Source organism: Caenorhabditis remanei, chromosome III, assembly GCF_010183535.1.
Source record: "Caenorhabditis remanei strain PX506 chromosome III, whole genome shotgun sequence".
Classification (NCBI taxonomy): domain Eukaryota; kingdom Metazoa; phylum Nematoda; class Chromadorea; order Rhabditida; family Rhabditidae; genus Caenorhabditis; species Caenorhabditis remanei.
Genome location: NC_071330.1, coordinates 79213 through 94299, shown reverse-complemented (window position 1 = coordinate 94299; position 15087 = coordinate 79213). Strand labels below are relative to the sequence as shown.

The window sequence follows — 15087 nt, the reverse complement described above, 5'->3', positions numbered from 1 at the left end:
ATGTTTAAATAAAATATAGTTCTTCATGTTTGTTTCTAGCCTCGAGGCAAACGGGCAAAGCAATATTCAAAGTTCGAATGTGTTATAATACCCCCATTCACATACTCTTGAAAGAATGTCGTGTGACATTTACGAGCTGTGAAAGTTCTATACAATTCATGATTTTTGTTAAAGTTTATTTCAATAAAGAAATTGAACATTTTGAAATTATATATCACAAGCAAAACTTTCAAGCTATTGATTTAAATTCAGAATAAACAATGATTATTGAAGAGTCATCGTAGAGTTTGAGATAGATGGTAATTGAGTAAAAGTCATTTCAAAAAGTTTGCAGAAGGTTTCCCATAGAACCAGACCGATAGTAGCGCCAATGACTCCACCACCGCTCTCGCTCCAATCTGAAGAGCAAAAATTTTGTGATTTTAACTTTATGTTCAAACATACTTAATTGTTTCTCAAATGTTGCCACTTGAACTCCAAAATATGCCATGATATACACAAAAAGTCTGGCTAAAAACAATACAACTCGCCCTTCTTCATCCGTTGGAATCTCTTTTATTTCCGCAAAGTCGACTAATGCGTTGAGTAACCACAACAACCACGAATAATCATCGTTGTTCTTTTTTGTTCCTTTTTTGGAAAATTTAGATCTCCATTCCATAACACAAAAAGCGACAAGGAGACCAGTGTTCAAAGATCGCAGAAATTCTGAAATGCGGGAACGTTGTCAGTTCTAATTCAACGCTACACTCACCAATTTCTTTAAATTGGGTTTTCCAAATAATAACATTTATGATAATTAGACAGTGATAAAAGATGAGCCATTTTGTATTACTGTATTCAACAGCTGCTTTTTTCGGATTGTACGTTTCTTTTTCCTGAAAGTTTCTTAATTAAAAATGGAGATTGGAATAGTCGGACTTTGTACATATATTAAAAAATGCTATATTATGAATTCACAGTCTGCCGCCGGGTTGTGTTAAAGGCGCATGGAATTTGCTCGGATGGATCTCGTAGTTAAAATAGGTGGAAAACCTTACTCTGCTACGGTTTTAAAAATTTTTATTACGGTTTTCATCCATTTCAACTACGAGCCATCCGAGAAAGTTCCATGCGCCTTTAACACACCCCGCCGGCGGACTGTGAATTTATAATATCTTTAGGTGACGCTTGCATCCCATCGAAAATTTTGGGATCGTGGAAAATTTGAGAATTTAAATTTTTTTAATTTACAGTATTTTTTATCTGTTATCACTATTTAATCTCTGTTAAAAAATTTATTAAAATACAAACCTGTGAAACACTGAAAAAACTCCAGAGATCGGTATTTTCGTCATCCTCCGCATAATTAGTATTATGCCTGCGTTTTCTGCCGGTAGACGTTTTCTAAATTGATTACTATGTATGTACACACTATTTCAGGTCAGCTTTCGTACCTTCCTAATCTCTTTTCTGGGAGCATTTCTCTTTCTTGCTCTTTGTTTTGGTTTTCTGTGCGATTGGGGATCGGTTCCTTCAGATTTCTCGTTCTCGTTCATCTCGATGCTCTTTTGTGTAATAATAAATTAGGGGGCACAGAAGTGCAAGGCGTAAGGTCCCGGAAACCAGTTCCGTCGCACAACGGTTGGTACAGTGCCAAAAAAACTTGACCGAGTTCCCAATTCAGATTTTGTGTATATTGGGACATTTCAATAAAAACCGCAACGCGCACACAACGAAAAATTCACATTTGCGGACCTTACGCCTCACACTGTTGTTTAATTATGCGTCCTACCAAAACTCACAAAAAGTTGAACTATTTCATTGGATCATTTTTTTCTTTTCTAAAAATAGTTGTGTTTACGGTTTTTTTTTTGCCAACGTAAACCAAAAAATGTTATGTATTAAAACCGATTACCTCATAAATTTTTTCTTTGAAAGCATTGTCCCTCTTTCGATTCCGTTTTCTATTTCTGTTCTCGACCATCTGGAATATTTATAAAATAATCCAATTTATAAAATAAAAAGAATCGAAACAAAAAAAAAACTGAATGCAACGTTGCCTTGCTAGTGGGTATACGAAAACATGAGACTCAGAAAGAGGAGAAGAAGATAGAAAAATTCTGAGAGAAATAGAAGGCAAATGATAGAGGATCCGAACGTTTTATTTGTAATACTGAGAAGAAGAGCCAATTCTCACGGTCAAAAAATACTTTCACTGAACATTTGAAACAGGTCTGATAAAAACAGCAAATATTCATTATTTTTGTTAAATAACAGTACATTATATATAAGTTTTAAAGGATTATCAAAAACAGAAATGATATAATGTACCAACAACTCCTCCACCAATTACTCCGCCGTAAATTGTGCCCACTAGAGTTCCAATTCCTGGGAAAATGAATGTTCCAATTTTACCTCCTGAAAATACAGAGAATTTTATTTCCGTTTCCAACAAAAACGTTCTTCAAAAGATGGAAGTGATTCGTTCGTTTAAAAAACTTGAAACTAACCTAACCAAGAGCTAGAGAAACCTCCAACACCAATCGATAACATCTCGCGGTACCATCCTTCTTTTGGCTGATTATTCTTGTGTTTCAAAAAAATAGCAATGAGTAGAAGTAACGTTACAAGCACCACATTATTTTGAATACACTTCAAGAATCTTGCTATTATTGTTGCAAGTCCAGTCTCCCATCCTGGTAATGAAATATGTGGATCTGGCACACCAGTGATTCTCGAATTCACATTAATATGATGGTAGTTCACCTTCCCATGAGAGCTATCAACTCTCGCAAACCATTCATTATTTCCACGAAAGCCCCTCCGTGTCTTACTGAATACATTGACAATATTTGATGGGCGGCTTCCACCAACTTGTACTGAAAACAGATACCAGTTCATCAAACATCCAACTGCTCCACAAATAAACGAGTTTATCATTATATCTGAAAATGAATTTTTTCCTGCCGGGTGGAAATTCTCAGGCAAACCTTTATTTCCCAAAATAACTGGCACTATCCAAAAAAGAACCAGAATTGATAAAGCGCTAGAAATCCAGCGAATGTGTTTTTGATCCATTTCTGTAATGGGACAAGTAAAATTGTATTTGCTTACGTTTTTCCTTATTCACGATCGTCGAGAAATTTCTTTTTTACAGATTTAATTAAATGTCTCCAAAAAACGAGATACAGCATACTTGAAAATGTTCCTCACAAAGCAATTTTGAGTGAAAAATGAGAAGGGACAAGAAAGGTAGAAAGCGAGGTAATGTAGACAGTTTAAAACGGAGGGTATAATGTTTTAAAGTCTTAATTGCAAGGGGGAATCAATAGATCTCTGTTTAGCGTTGACCTTATCTTCTATTCTGCATTTTTCGACATGCGTATGTAAAAAAATGGGAAAATGACTGTCAAAAATGGGAGAAATGTAGAAGACTGGGAAAACAATATGTTTAAAAAACATTTTCCGCAGTTCGCGAATAAGGAGAAGACTGTATTAAAGTACAGTTTTACATGCCATGAATATATAAAAAAGAAAACATTCTAAAAGTAAGATGGTGAACAGAGACCCTTTATAAAGATGTTATACGACGAGATCTTGCTCATCGCTGTTTTATCAACAAAAGAGACACAGAGATACATGGAAAAGTGTGAGAGATGCAAGTGGTTGAGGAGAAAAGAAACATTTTTCTATTTTATGGAAGCTGTGTTTGTGTATCCGGATCAGGGCTGTGCGAAAAATTTTTCGGACGAAAAATTTTTTCGGTTTTTTCGGTGGTTTTCGAAAAATTTTGAGGCGAAAAATTTTTCGGGCCAAATTTTCCGAAAAATTTTACGGCGAAAAATTTTTCGGTCTAAACTTTTCGAAAAAGTTTTTCGGACGAAAAATTTTCGGATAATTTTCGAAAAAAACGTTCGAAAAATTTTGGAAATTTCTCCTGAAATTTCAAAATTTAAGTTACAAAAATAGTGATTTTTAGATTTTTCCTGAAATTCTGTACTCAAAAACAGGTTTCTATCAGTCTTTCTTCGAAATACACACAGTTTTCACACAAATTCAAGATTTTTGGCCCCGAAAAACACATTTTTCAGACAGTTTTCTGGAAACTTTTTTTTTCGAATTTTTCGGTTTTTTCGGTCAAAATTTTTCGAAAAAAAACGTTTTTCGATTTCTTTCGGCCCGAAGTTTTCGAAAAAAAATAAGTTTTTCGGTTTTTTCGGTACCAAGATTTCGAAAAAAAAGTTTTTCGAAAATTTTTCGGAAACTTTTTTTTCGCACAGCCCTGATCCGGATGATGCCTCTAAAAATGCTGCAGTTTTTTTTCAGAGAATGTTTATTGGCTATACGAAATTTTAATTCTATATTAACAGATAAAATAATTTCCGAATACAAAAACAAAACAAAACAGAGAACAGTATTATTTCTTTTTCGGTCTCTTCTCCTCACACTCAGGACAGAAATCCTTCGCACCGTCAGCCTCTGTCCACAGAAAATCTTCGTCACACCATTTACATGTATTCATTTCTTTTCTTATTGTAACGCAGTTCGGGTTGAGATTATCAGAATCCCTGGTCTTCTGCTCAAGAATATCATTTGCATCGTTATCCCGACAAGTCTTGCAGAGTATCAAATGTTCTTCTGAAGTTTTGAAAAAGTCTGACTTCATGTCATATCCACATCGTTTACAATTCCAGAATTCTGAAGATTCGGGTTTCGGTTTCCCCGTTTTTTCAAGTTCCGCTAGAACTTCTTTCTTCAAAACTTCCAAACACGTACTGCACAGCTTAACCATGCCCTCTTCCAGATTTACAGTCTCTAGGGCGTCCGATTCCGAATCATCCGACTTCATCGTTCCACACCAACTACACTTCTCACTGCATTTATCACAGATACTTCTGGCTCCTGTTTCGAATTTTCGGCACTCAAAAATTCTCCGACAAATTGTGCATTTCGGGTAACAAATATCGTACTCCAGTTTGTCCATGGCAGCGTCTGCAACCGCATTGCTAGCCACGTTTCCACCAATTCCTCCCGCTACTCCACCGATTATTGCACCAATGAGGGTTCCTACTCCGGGAAACAGCGAAGTTCCGATGGCTCCACCTGGAAAATAAACATCAGTAAAGAAAATATATCAGTGAGTTTCTACCTGTAGCAGCCCCACCATATCCACCACCCCATGTCGCCGCCGTGGTCACCACTTTTTTCGTGGTATTCCTGGTTGATCCTTTCTCTCTATCATCCATCGCATTCTTCCCAATCTGATATCCATCATAAGCTACTGCCATTACAGTAAGTACCGGAGCCGCCTTGTTCAGAAAGTTCAAAACTGTTCCAGCTGTTGCAGCGTTTTGAGCAGTGGTTGTTGATATAGCCATGTGAGGGTCCTGGACGTTAATATGATGTAGAGTAACGTTTATAGGTGAATATACCTCTGTTTTATTTTTGAATTGGACCCTACGATTTGTTGAATCAAAAGTGTTGAGCAACGCTCATTAAAACAAAATAAAGTGTTGAAATGTTTTTGCGTATCTTGAACACTTTGCGTAAATCGGTCAGAATTCGTTGCAAAGTGCAGGAAAAATGCATATTATATCTATCAAAATTGTTACAATTGAAAATCAGGATATTGAAAAAAAATTTATTTTTTGAATTTTTTCACTCAAAAAACTTTGCTTTCCAACTTTTACTAAATTTTCACGTTTTTTAATTATGAAACAACTGCAATTAACTGAAAAAGGTCGAAATTTATAAGGGGAGCTTGAGAGTTGTTTCTGTTTTACAATTAAAAAATACCTTTAGCCCAGTAACTGCTTTGTTGACATTAATGTGCGCCTGTGGATTTTTGACCGTCGGCATATCAATTCTAGCAAACCATTTCGGATATCCTTTTGCATTTCTGACGGTTTTATCAAATATATTCACTCCATTATACCAGCGAGTTCCGCCTTGTTTTATTATGTATTGTGCAGCGTTCTTTGCCGCTCCAGCGACACCTCCGGTAATTCCTCCTTTTGTGGTTCCGGCCTAAAATGTTCAGTGAATTTTTGAAATAATAAGATGTATGACTTTTAAACTGACTAAAAACTGACCCGAAATTCACAAATAATATTAACACGACTCGCTTCTTACAACCGCGCTCTACCGAAACCGAAAAACTTTTGTGTGAAGTTGAGAGAAGCGCATTTTGGTGGAGCGCAGTTGAACGAAATGTAACTTTCTAATAAAACATAATCACTTACCGACGCTGATTTTTTAAAATCTCTTCTTCGAGAAGGTTCTTCCATGTTTTATTTATTTGCGGGCTGGAAAATAAGAATGAAAAAAAAACTAATGCTGAATTCAAACGTCTTTTTCTTAAATCTATTTTAACAACTGGACGAAAAGATTTGAAAGAAAAGTTGAACGAAAAGATTTGAATTCAAGACAGTTTCACAGGGATGCGAAACGCAAGACCGCGTAAACGCGCTCCTTCGCACAGCGGCTTGCATGATGCCAAAAAAGGACTTGAGTGCTAAATTTAACTTTAGCGTGTATCTTTCAATAAAAAAACGCAACGCCACTCGGGAGGTAAATTCAAAACTTTTCGTTGCGGACCTTACGCCTCGCACCCCTGGGAAGTTTCCAGAATTTAAAAATCTTGCATGTGTTTAAAATGGTAAAGGAAAATGTCGGGTTTAAACGAGAAAAAAAGTGGCAGAAACGAGAAAGAAAAGTGAAAACAACAACTCTTTCGAATAGAAGTTTCCCTCAGTCTCTCTTCTTCTATCTGCGTCTCTTCAATCCAGTACTATTGTTTTGGTGGTCTGACATCCCTACTCTCTCCTTCTTCTTATCTATTTTGATTTTTCAAATGGAGAGAAAGAAATGAATGTAAACAGAATGAAAACTTGGACGAATTGAGTTTTTAAGTAAAACTATTCGGCACCAAATGACTTAGAAAGTTAAGAATTGAATTTCACATCGAAAATGTATTTTTAAATAACTTCAGATGAAAAAAGCTCATTGGTATTAAAGCTACAGCTATCACAAGAAAAACAGAGTTTCGTTAAAAACAAACATTTTTCCCAAACTTAAACTTATGATATTTTATGATAAAATGAGTACAGAACAGGGGCCAGTCTAAAACTAGAGGAAGGGAATGCAGTGACATTTTGGGAACTGTGGAGAAGTCCTCGACCCGGCCCGAATACAAAAAATGTTCACAACTTTTTCATTAAAAAACCAATTTCCTGAAATTTTTTCAATTTTTTATCGAAAAAATTAACCTTTTTCATGATTTTTCAGAATTTCTTCTAATTCTGAATCATGGTCGAAAATTCGTATTTTATGCGAAAATGTGCATTTTAAATTTCAAAAAATTCGATTGAATTTGAATTTTGAATTTTGGCGCCAATTATCCGGGCGGGCTTCAATTTTGCTGACATGGCCCGGCACGGTCCGGGCCTTGGCAAGTGTGAGAAATCCATTTTACATTCGGATTCTATCGAAACTTGAAAGCATAGTCGAAAATTCAGATTATTTGCAGAAAATACAAAAAACAATTTTTAATGTCGAAATCATCAATTTTTGTACTGAAATCCGGGCCGGAGAACGTTTTCAAATCGGCCCGACCCGTTGCAAGTGTGGAAAAGTTCGTGTGTTAAATCTGAGCCAAACTTTTAGAGCCCATAACTCGGAGCAAAGAGTCGAGCGTGTTCCAATTATTTGTGTCAATACACTATTGGAGCTGTTCTTGCAACCTTCCAGCAAAGTTTCATCGAGTTCCAAACTTCCAGGTGTTTGAGGTTCCTTGTCAGATTTATATTTTCCTTGTTTCAGTTTGCTTACTGTACCCTACCCCTTATAATTCCCATCTTCCCGTGATTCACACTTAAGAAAACCCATACACACATATCCTCCACGCCGCACTTATCGCCTGAAAATATCAAATTGTTGAAAATACGTCGGCCGTCTTCTTCAATCGTCTCTCTTATCCGCCCGCCGCTCATTTTAATTAATTGTGTTGCGGCAAATTGGACACCTCCTTTTCCCTCTTCTATATCCTCTTTTAATATCAATTCCCTCAATCTTTCGTTTGACACAATTAAAATACCTATTCTTCGATTGGAGCGGTACGTGTGAAGATTCTCATTAGTCGGGCCGAATCGAAGACGACGTCTTCTGAGAATTCAGATGAATATCTATTAAATGGTCATGGACCTTTATGGGAAATGATTGATGAGTGATACGTTTAAATGAGAGAACATATTTGACATGAAGTTGCGCAATGTTTACGTTGAGCTAATGGTCATGACAAGCCTTATTGACAGATTGGATAGGATTTCTGGTAACGGCGGACATCCGGATTTGCAGGAAAACATGGTTAAATGGAAACAAAGACTGGCATTCGGATTTTTTGTAAACAGGTCAATTCTGGAGCTTCAGATGATAGAGAGAAAAACAAACTGGAAAGTTAACTTAATCACACTGATCTTCCATCAAAATTATAATTGAACAAAAATTTCTATGATAAGATTCCGAAAAGACTCAATTAAATATTTTTCCAGTTTTCACATTTTAAAGAATGTTGTTAGAAATAAAACACCATCTTTGGTTTTCAAGCAATTCAATAAGATTACGATACCGTATTCGGTCAAACATACAGAGTAAGTGAAGACATTTTACAGCAAAAAAAACATTACTTTTTTAACATGCGTCGAAACAGATGTTCCTACAATGTCGGCCAAAAGTCTAGAAATTTTTACAGATCAAAAGTAGATCTTTTTTTTGTAGTTAATCATTTTTATGTACGCGCACTCCCCAGAAAGTGACAGTTAATTGAAGTAAACCGATCAACTGTCGCACTACTTTGCACTGAAACATGTTAATTCGAGAAAGAAATATATTCGCCGGTCTGTCACTTGCTAGAGAGTTCTCGACCCGAAAAATGGCCAACTGCAAAGATGAAGCTCTACATTTGATCTGTATAGGTCATACAAATTTTTTTGAGGATCCTCTCAAAGTTAGTGTTTTTCCACGGAAAACAGCTATAATGTATAATCTTGGGTCGGCACTGTACAATGTGCAAGACTGGCAGACATCTGTACACATAGACACACTTACTGACGGATGACCGATAACGATATTTCTGCACAGTAACCATGCATCTTGCGAGGATTAGCCAGATCACAAAATCAAATAGTAACTGGAATGTGGGATAACGGATGTTTAACTGTTTCTGTTTGTATGTTCAGGAAATTCCCAGAAACGCAAACTCTCGAAATTTATTCTTATTTTTAGGAAAAACGGAACCTTGTTTCAATTTCTCTTTGTTATCTAGGCACCAACTTTCCTTCCTCTCCTTCCATGCCTATCCCTCATGTATTCCATATTTACATATCCCCTCCCCGCCTATCTCCCTTATAATATCTTGTCATCCTCATCATCTTTACCCCTCCTAGTAAATGATGAATAACGGTTACGTGTCACTCTCTCACCCGGTTGCGTAACCTTGTCTTGACCCTTCCCGTTCCTTATTTATTGGCATAACATTGACTGGTTTATGCCCCTTGTTCCCTTTTCAGGATTTACAGCTGATTGGCAGAGAGGATTAAAATAATCGGGTAATGATGAGTATGACGATAGTGTCGATTAGCGAGATGCGCGAAATTTAGTACCTTGTTATCAGAAATGTGTGAGATTGGGTTACTGTATTTTAGATGAAATGCATTCACTTTGCAAAATGTTTGCAATTTCGACGCACAGTTCTATGAACCCACCTACCGTAACCTTGTCTCGTTATCCGATTAACTCAAAAGACGCGCCAATTTGCTGTACATGACACCCGACGCGTCTCTTTCTCTATCAAAACTAATTAAGGGAAGGAAAGAGAAACGAAAGTGACTTGCCTCCTCAAAATGTTGAATACTATTCTTATACAAAATATCATTAAGAAATGAGATAGATGAGAGAAGATTCTAATCTCGAAAACGCCCGCGCGGGGGCTCGACATCTCTCCGTCTCTCCCACCGACACACTATTTCTTCGGGTTCCCCCTGTCAAAGGGAAGTGTTGAAATGGCCAATTTCAGATGACAATCTCTCAATTCCCTCGTTTTCTCCCTCTCTTTCTTTCATCAATTTTCTTTCTTAGTTTTTTGTTTTTACCGCGTTTTCGGTTGATTGAAGGTAACGGGTAATTGACTGATTTTCAGTTTAATTATAAAGGAGTACGGTAGCGATATTACTGTAATATTACTGTTTTCCTCTCCCAACTTTTATCACTCCATCCACTTTCATTTATGCCCTCTTACCCATAGCCACAATGTGCAGTCATGTCCGAGTGGTTAAGGAGATTGACTCGAAATCAATTGGGCTCTGCCCGCGTAGGTTCGAATCCTGCTGACTGCGAATCCTTTTTCTTTTTCTATCCTAAAACTTCCTATCCACCCTCATCAAAGGTGTCGCTTGTTGTCTTCATCTAATGTCAATTAGGCGTCAAATTAAAGTGGGCCGCCCATCTCCATCAGATAGAGAGCAACCCAATTTTAATTTTAAAGCAGTCCCCCTTCTCCTTGCCGCCTTACATGTCAAGATGACACGGTCAATTAGTTTGGTGCATTTAGGAGGAAGGAGAGGGGGATTACTAAGAACTTCAGTTCGGTTGTTGTTAGGACAATCGTATGAACAGACACCCAGACAGATTTGGCATCTCGATAAGTAAATCATTTTTAGTAGCATTGAAGTATGTTTTTAATTGATAGAAATAAAGTGTTAAAGCTTTGTTACTCCTATTCTTTTTGAAAATTAGCATGCTTTGAGCAACTTTATGTTATCAGACATCGGGACATACAGGCCTACACATGGACTTGGACATCACAGACAGAAACCAATTAAGTTGATTACATAACTTCTAATTTCAATAAATATTACGTAAGCTTCTCCTCCCCATGTTATCCATTTAATCCATCAAAACCATCCCCCATAATCAACTTTGACTCCTCCCCCTTTTTTCACTCTCGTCAGCCGTAATTAGGTGTGAAGGCGGCAAGGGGGCGTGGCTTGAGACGATTGGAGCGCACCGCCCGTCTTCGTTCATTCTGAATGAACGGCACCTTGCCACTTAATTTAACTTGTGAATTCTTTCCGTAATGTACTCTTAACTTTTTGTTTAGTTACAGTGATTCCGCAATGATTCTGAAATTCGGTATTGACCGTATCCTTGCTCCCACATTCCCCTGCTCACCTCCATCACCTGCCATCTCAACACCGGCTACCAGCCCGTCAAGTATCTCACCAACGTTCGCTTCACCCAATGGTAATCAGAATGTGGTGTCGAATATGTTCCCGGCGTGGGTGTTTTGTACGAGGTACTCGGATAGACCTTCTGCAGGTGAGGAAGATTAGTGGAAAGGGGTTCGGCTAGATTAGGTTTATATTTTGGGTCAGTTTTTAAGATTTGGGTTTTCAAGCATAATTACAGTAAAACCTGTAATAGAGGCGCACCCGGTAAGAAAAAGTTTCAAGCATCCAATCTCGGCAGTCTTTGATGATATGAAATTTTTTTCAACTAAAGAAATATTCTGCGAATATTGAGCCGTATTTTGTCAGTTAACATCTTTTTGATATTTCCTTTGGCAACCGAGGTATACCGTTACGAACATGCACCGCTCTATTTTTCTTTAGTTAAAAAACTTGCGGTACGCTAAAAACAAAACGTCAAAACTTTAGGAAACCCGCATTCAAAAAACACTCCTTTTTCTGACTTTTCCAATTCCTCCCTACTAATAATTTATAGTTTTAGGACCCCGTCACCGTAAACCACGGAAACGGGAATCAACTGGAAGTAGCGGAAGTTCTGAAGAAGAGAAGAGGCCGAGGACTGCATTCACATCGGAGCAGTTGGATAGGCTGAAGCAGGAATTCAGGGATAACAGGTACGAAATAGTCTAGACGCGGGTTTCGAGATTATCTAGTTTCTTCCAACATTTCATGTCTTTAGATACCTAACCGAGAAGCGAAGACAAGAACTCGCCCATGAGCTCGGCCTCAACGAGTCTCAGATCAAGATTTGGTTCCAGGTATGTTCAAATATTCCCAAGTGGCGGTGTGTAAAGAGATAATATGCGAGAAAAGGATATGTTATTATGAGTAATCGGGTGTGTGGGAAGATAAGGAGAAGATGTTCCCACCGCCAAAGAACAAGTAATAATTGTGGGGTGTTAGAAAAAAGGGCGAGAAGAGCGATTAGTGTTAGATTAGTTACATGATAGGCGGATGGTACATATGTACAGAGTTGTAAAGATTGGGAAAGGGTAAATCACACCGTGAGTTTATTGAAGGACAAAACGACACACAGACCAAAAAATTCATTGTCAAAAAATAGTCACGAGTTGAAATCTGATCAAAAGATTATGCATATTAATTTTGAAACTATGATGTTTAGATTTTTTATGATTTCTGGTATTTTATAAAATTACAAGGGGTATTTTTTAAAATATTTTTTTTAATTGAAGATCAAACTTATCATATACAGTGCCGTCCAAAAGTTTAAAGCTGTTTTCAGTTAAAAATGATCTTTGAGAGGATGTCTCGGTATTTCTGATTGATCCACAAGGAGAATTGTGTATAAACCAGACATAACAAAGGTAAAACTTTATTTTTGTAGTTGAGACCTTTTTCGTTAAAGTAAAACTTTCGTTAAAGTTAAATTTAAAGTAAAATTAAAGTAAAACGGGCACTTCCTTGCAAGTTACAGGTCGAATTAACATATTTAAGAGCAAAGTTGTGCGATTTTGACCGGTTTACTTTAATTGCATGTAGCTTGTTGGAGAGTGCTCGTACAAAAAAATGGTTACAAAAATGAAGATCTACTTTTGATATGTAAAATCCAAAAAAAATTTCTTGGTGGTCTTTCAGGAATACCGAGATATCCTCTAAAAATTGGCCATTTTCAACTGAAAAAAGCTAACATTTTAAAACTTTTGGTCGACACTGTAGCTGACTTGGGAAGGACATGGAGTCAGATTAGTGTTACCAAACGTGACTTGTATTATTGGAAAGCTCAAAAAACGCCAATTCCAATTATATATCCAGTTTTTGCCCTCGAGGCCTAGTATTCGAGAAAACGAGATCAAAGTTCGGGAAAAAACAGAAAGGTAATACTTTGACTTTTTCCTAACTTTGACCTTCCTTTTCTCGAATACCAGGCCTTGAGGGCAAAAATAGGATATATATTTTGATTCAGCGTAATTTCAGCTTTCCAATGGTGCAGGTCACGTCCCATAAGTCCAAACTGACTCTATGGCCTTTCCTAGTGAGTCAGTATAAAGTTTTCCTTATTGAAAAACGCGTTCAACCCACCCCTACCTTTAAACCATTCCGTCCCCTCTCTTGACCCTTGTAACTTACAATGCCGCCTATCAGATAACTGTCACCTCTCTCTCTAATTACCCAACTATTGCGCATCTTTTCGTGTACCTCTTTCCCTCTCCACATAACCTAATAAATCATCACTCTCCCGAATACTAATTCGAGACGACACTATCGATAGGTTAGATCTGGAAAACTTTTCTATAACGTTCAAAACTTTTTCTCATCCTCATCGTCCTTGACGTGAAACCGTTTGAAATTAAACGGGAAGGGGGTTCCAGTTTTCAAGATACTGTAGAGACGAAATAATCAATCAAAATGTCGGAACGAGGGAGTAGACAAAGACAAACATTTCGACAAGTTCCAATGTTCTCCGAATTTCAAATTTTTCGCGCTTTTTAGTACTGCCCGGGGTGTCATCAATCGTCGGAAGGGAGAAAGGTGTGATAGTTTAAATTTGAACCGGTACAGGTGTCACTATGTTTGGAACTTATATTCTGAATAAAGGAGAGAGGTGAATAGGGTTACGGTAGTAAAGCGCAAAACAGAAAAGAGAAACGTTTCGATTTAAAGTCTATGGAATACACAGAGCTCAGGTTTCTACTTCTGTAGTTGACGTTTTTTCTGTATTAATCTCACCTAGATACGATCCACTGTACTCTGTTGAAAATATTGAAGTTTATAAGAGTGCCACCGCCTAGCGGATTATCTCACAATGCCAAGCTTTTATGAAATTTGTACAACAAAAGTAGATCTTTATTTTTGTAGTTGACAACTTTTTTGTACGGACACTCCCTAGAGAGTTATAGATTGTCAAAGAAATTTCTCGCGATTGTTGCCGTTTTTCAGTGCTAAAAAGAGAAACTTTTTAGCGATGTACATTGACTGCCTGTAACTTCTTATGATGTACTTGTACAAAAAAGTTGTCAACTACAAAAATGAAGCTCAACTTGTGATCCACACACTCCATAAACAATCGATATTGTGACACAATCAGGGAATCACACTCCCAAAGTTGACCATTTTCAACTAAAATTGCGAGTGCCGCTTTCTTTGATAGACTGTAACTTTCCAGATTTTCATAACAAAGTTGTTAATTAGAAACTTGAAGCACTGCATTTGAACTACATTGTAAAATAATTATTAATTAATTCGTGGCACACTCATAAAGTTCACCAAGTACTGTACACTCTTTCAAAGTCAATGGCTAGTTTTCGAATTTTCAAATTTTTCCAATCACCGTACCTCTGCCGATTTAAAAAACTCTCATGGAGGTCTTTTTTATGCGGAGAATGGGTAATTAGTCTCATTGTCAAAAAAACACGTTTTTTCGTTTTTTCCTGTCAATGAGTTTTTGTTTCAACTCAAAAATCGGCACGCGACATAAAGAGACAGAGATTAAAATCTACACTTTTTTATTGGGGCAAAATGAGAAGAAGGTGAAGTGACAGGTGGTCGACAAACGAAAAGAAAAAGGTGGAACATTTGAATATTTGAATTTCGAATTTTCAGAACAAACGTGCCAAACTGAAAAAGGCGACCGGAGACCGTTCGCCACCAACTCCGAATCCTCAATTCCAAATGATGGCTCAATTTGCTCAAGCTCAGACTCACTTCAGGCAGTAATCCGCTCTACAGTACCCACCCTCCCCGAATCCCGGTCCATTGTTCTAGTTGTGTGACTTTTCAATAGTGATATAGATTTCAACCTAGTCCTTGTTATTTTTATTTTTATCTGTTACACTTGATGCCA

The 15087-nt window shown here is 37.2% G+C and overlaps 3 protein-coding genes across 3 annotated transcripts; 1 reads left to right on the top strand and 2 right to left on the bottom strand.

Moving 5' to 3' along the window:
* Window positions 1–264: 264 nt before the first annotated feature.
* On the bottom strand, window positions 265–3060 carry GCK72_008167 (uncharacterized protein; the record flags this gene model as incomplete). Its single annotated transcript, XM_003102115.2, has 5 exons — window positions 265–398; window positions 445–708; window positions 2314–2400; window positions 2493–2927; window positions 2973–3060. The coding sequence occupies 5 exons, from the start codon at window positions 3058–3060 to the stop codon at window positions 265–267; spliced, it is 1008 nt and encodes a 335-aa protein (XP_003102163.2).
* A 1339-nt stretch (window positions 3061–4399) lies between these two features.
* GCK72_008166 (uncharacterized protein) lies at window positions 4400–6269 on the bottom strand (the record flags this gene model as incomplete). The annotated part of the gene is made up of 4 exons (XM_053726676.1): window positions 4400–5085; window positions 5132–5369; window positions 5779–6009; window positions 6225–6269. The coding sequence occupies 4 exons, from the start codon at window positions 6267–6269 to the stop codon at window positions 4400–4402; spliced, it is 1200 nt and encodes a 399-aa protein (XP_053586253.1).
* A 4884-nt stretch (window positions 6270–11153) lies between these two features.
* GCK72_008165 (uncharacterized protein) lies at window positions 11154–14960 on the top strand (the record flags this gene model as incomplete). The annotated part of the gene is made up of 4 exons (XM_003102117.1): window positions 11154–11355; window positions 11767–11899; window positions 11965–12043; window positions 14847–14960. The coding sequence occupies 4 exons, from the start codon at window positions 11154–11156 to the stop codon at window positions 14958–14960; spliced, it is 528 nt and encodes a 175-aa protein (XP_003102165.1).
* Window positions 14961–15087: the final 127 nt, after the last annotated feature.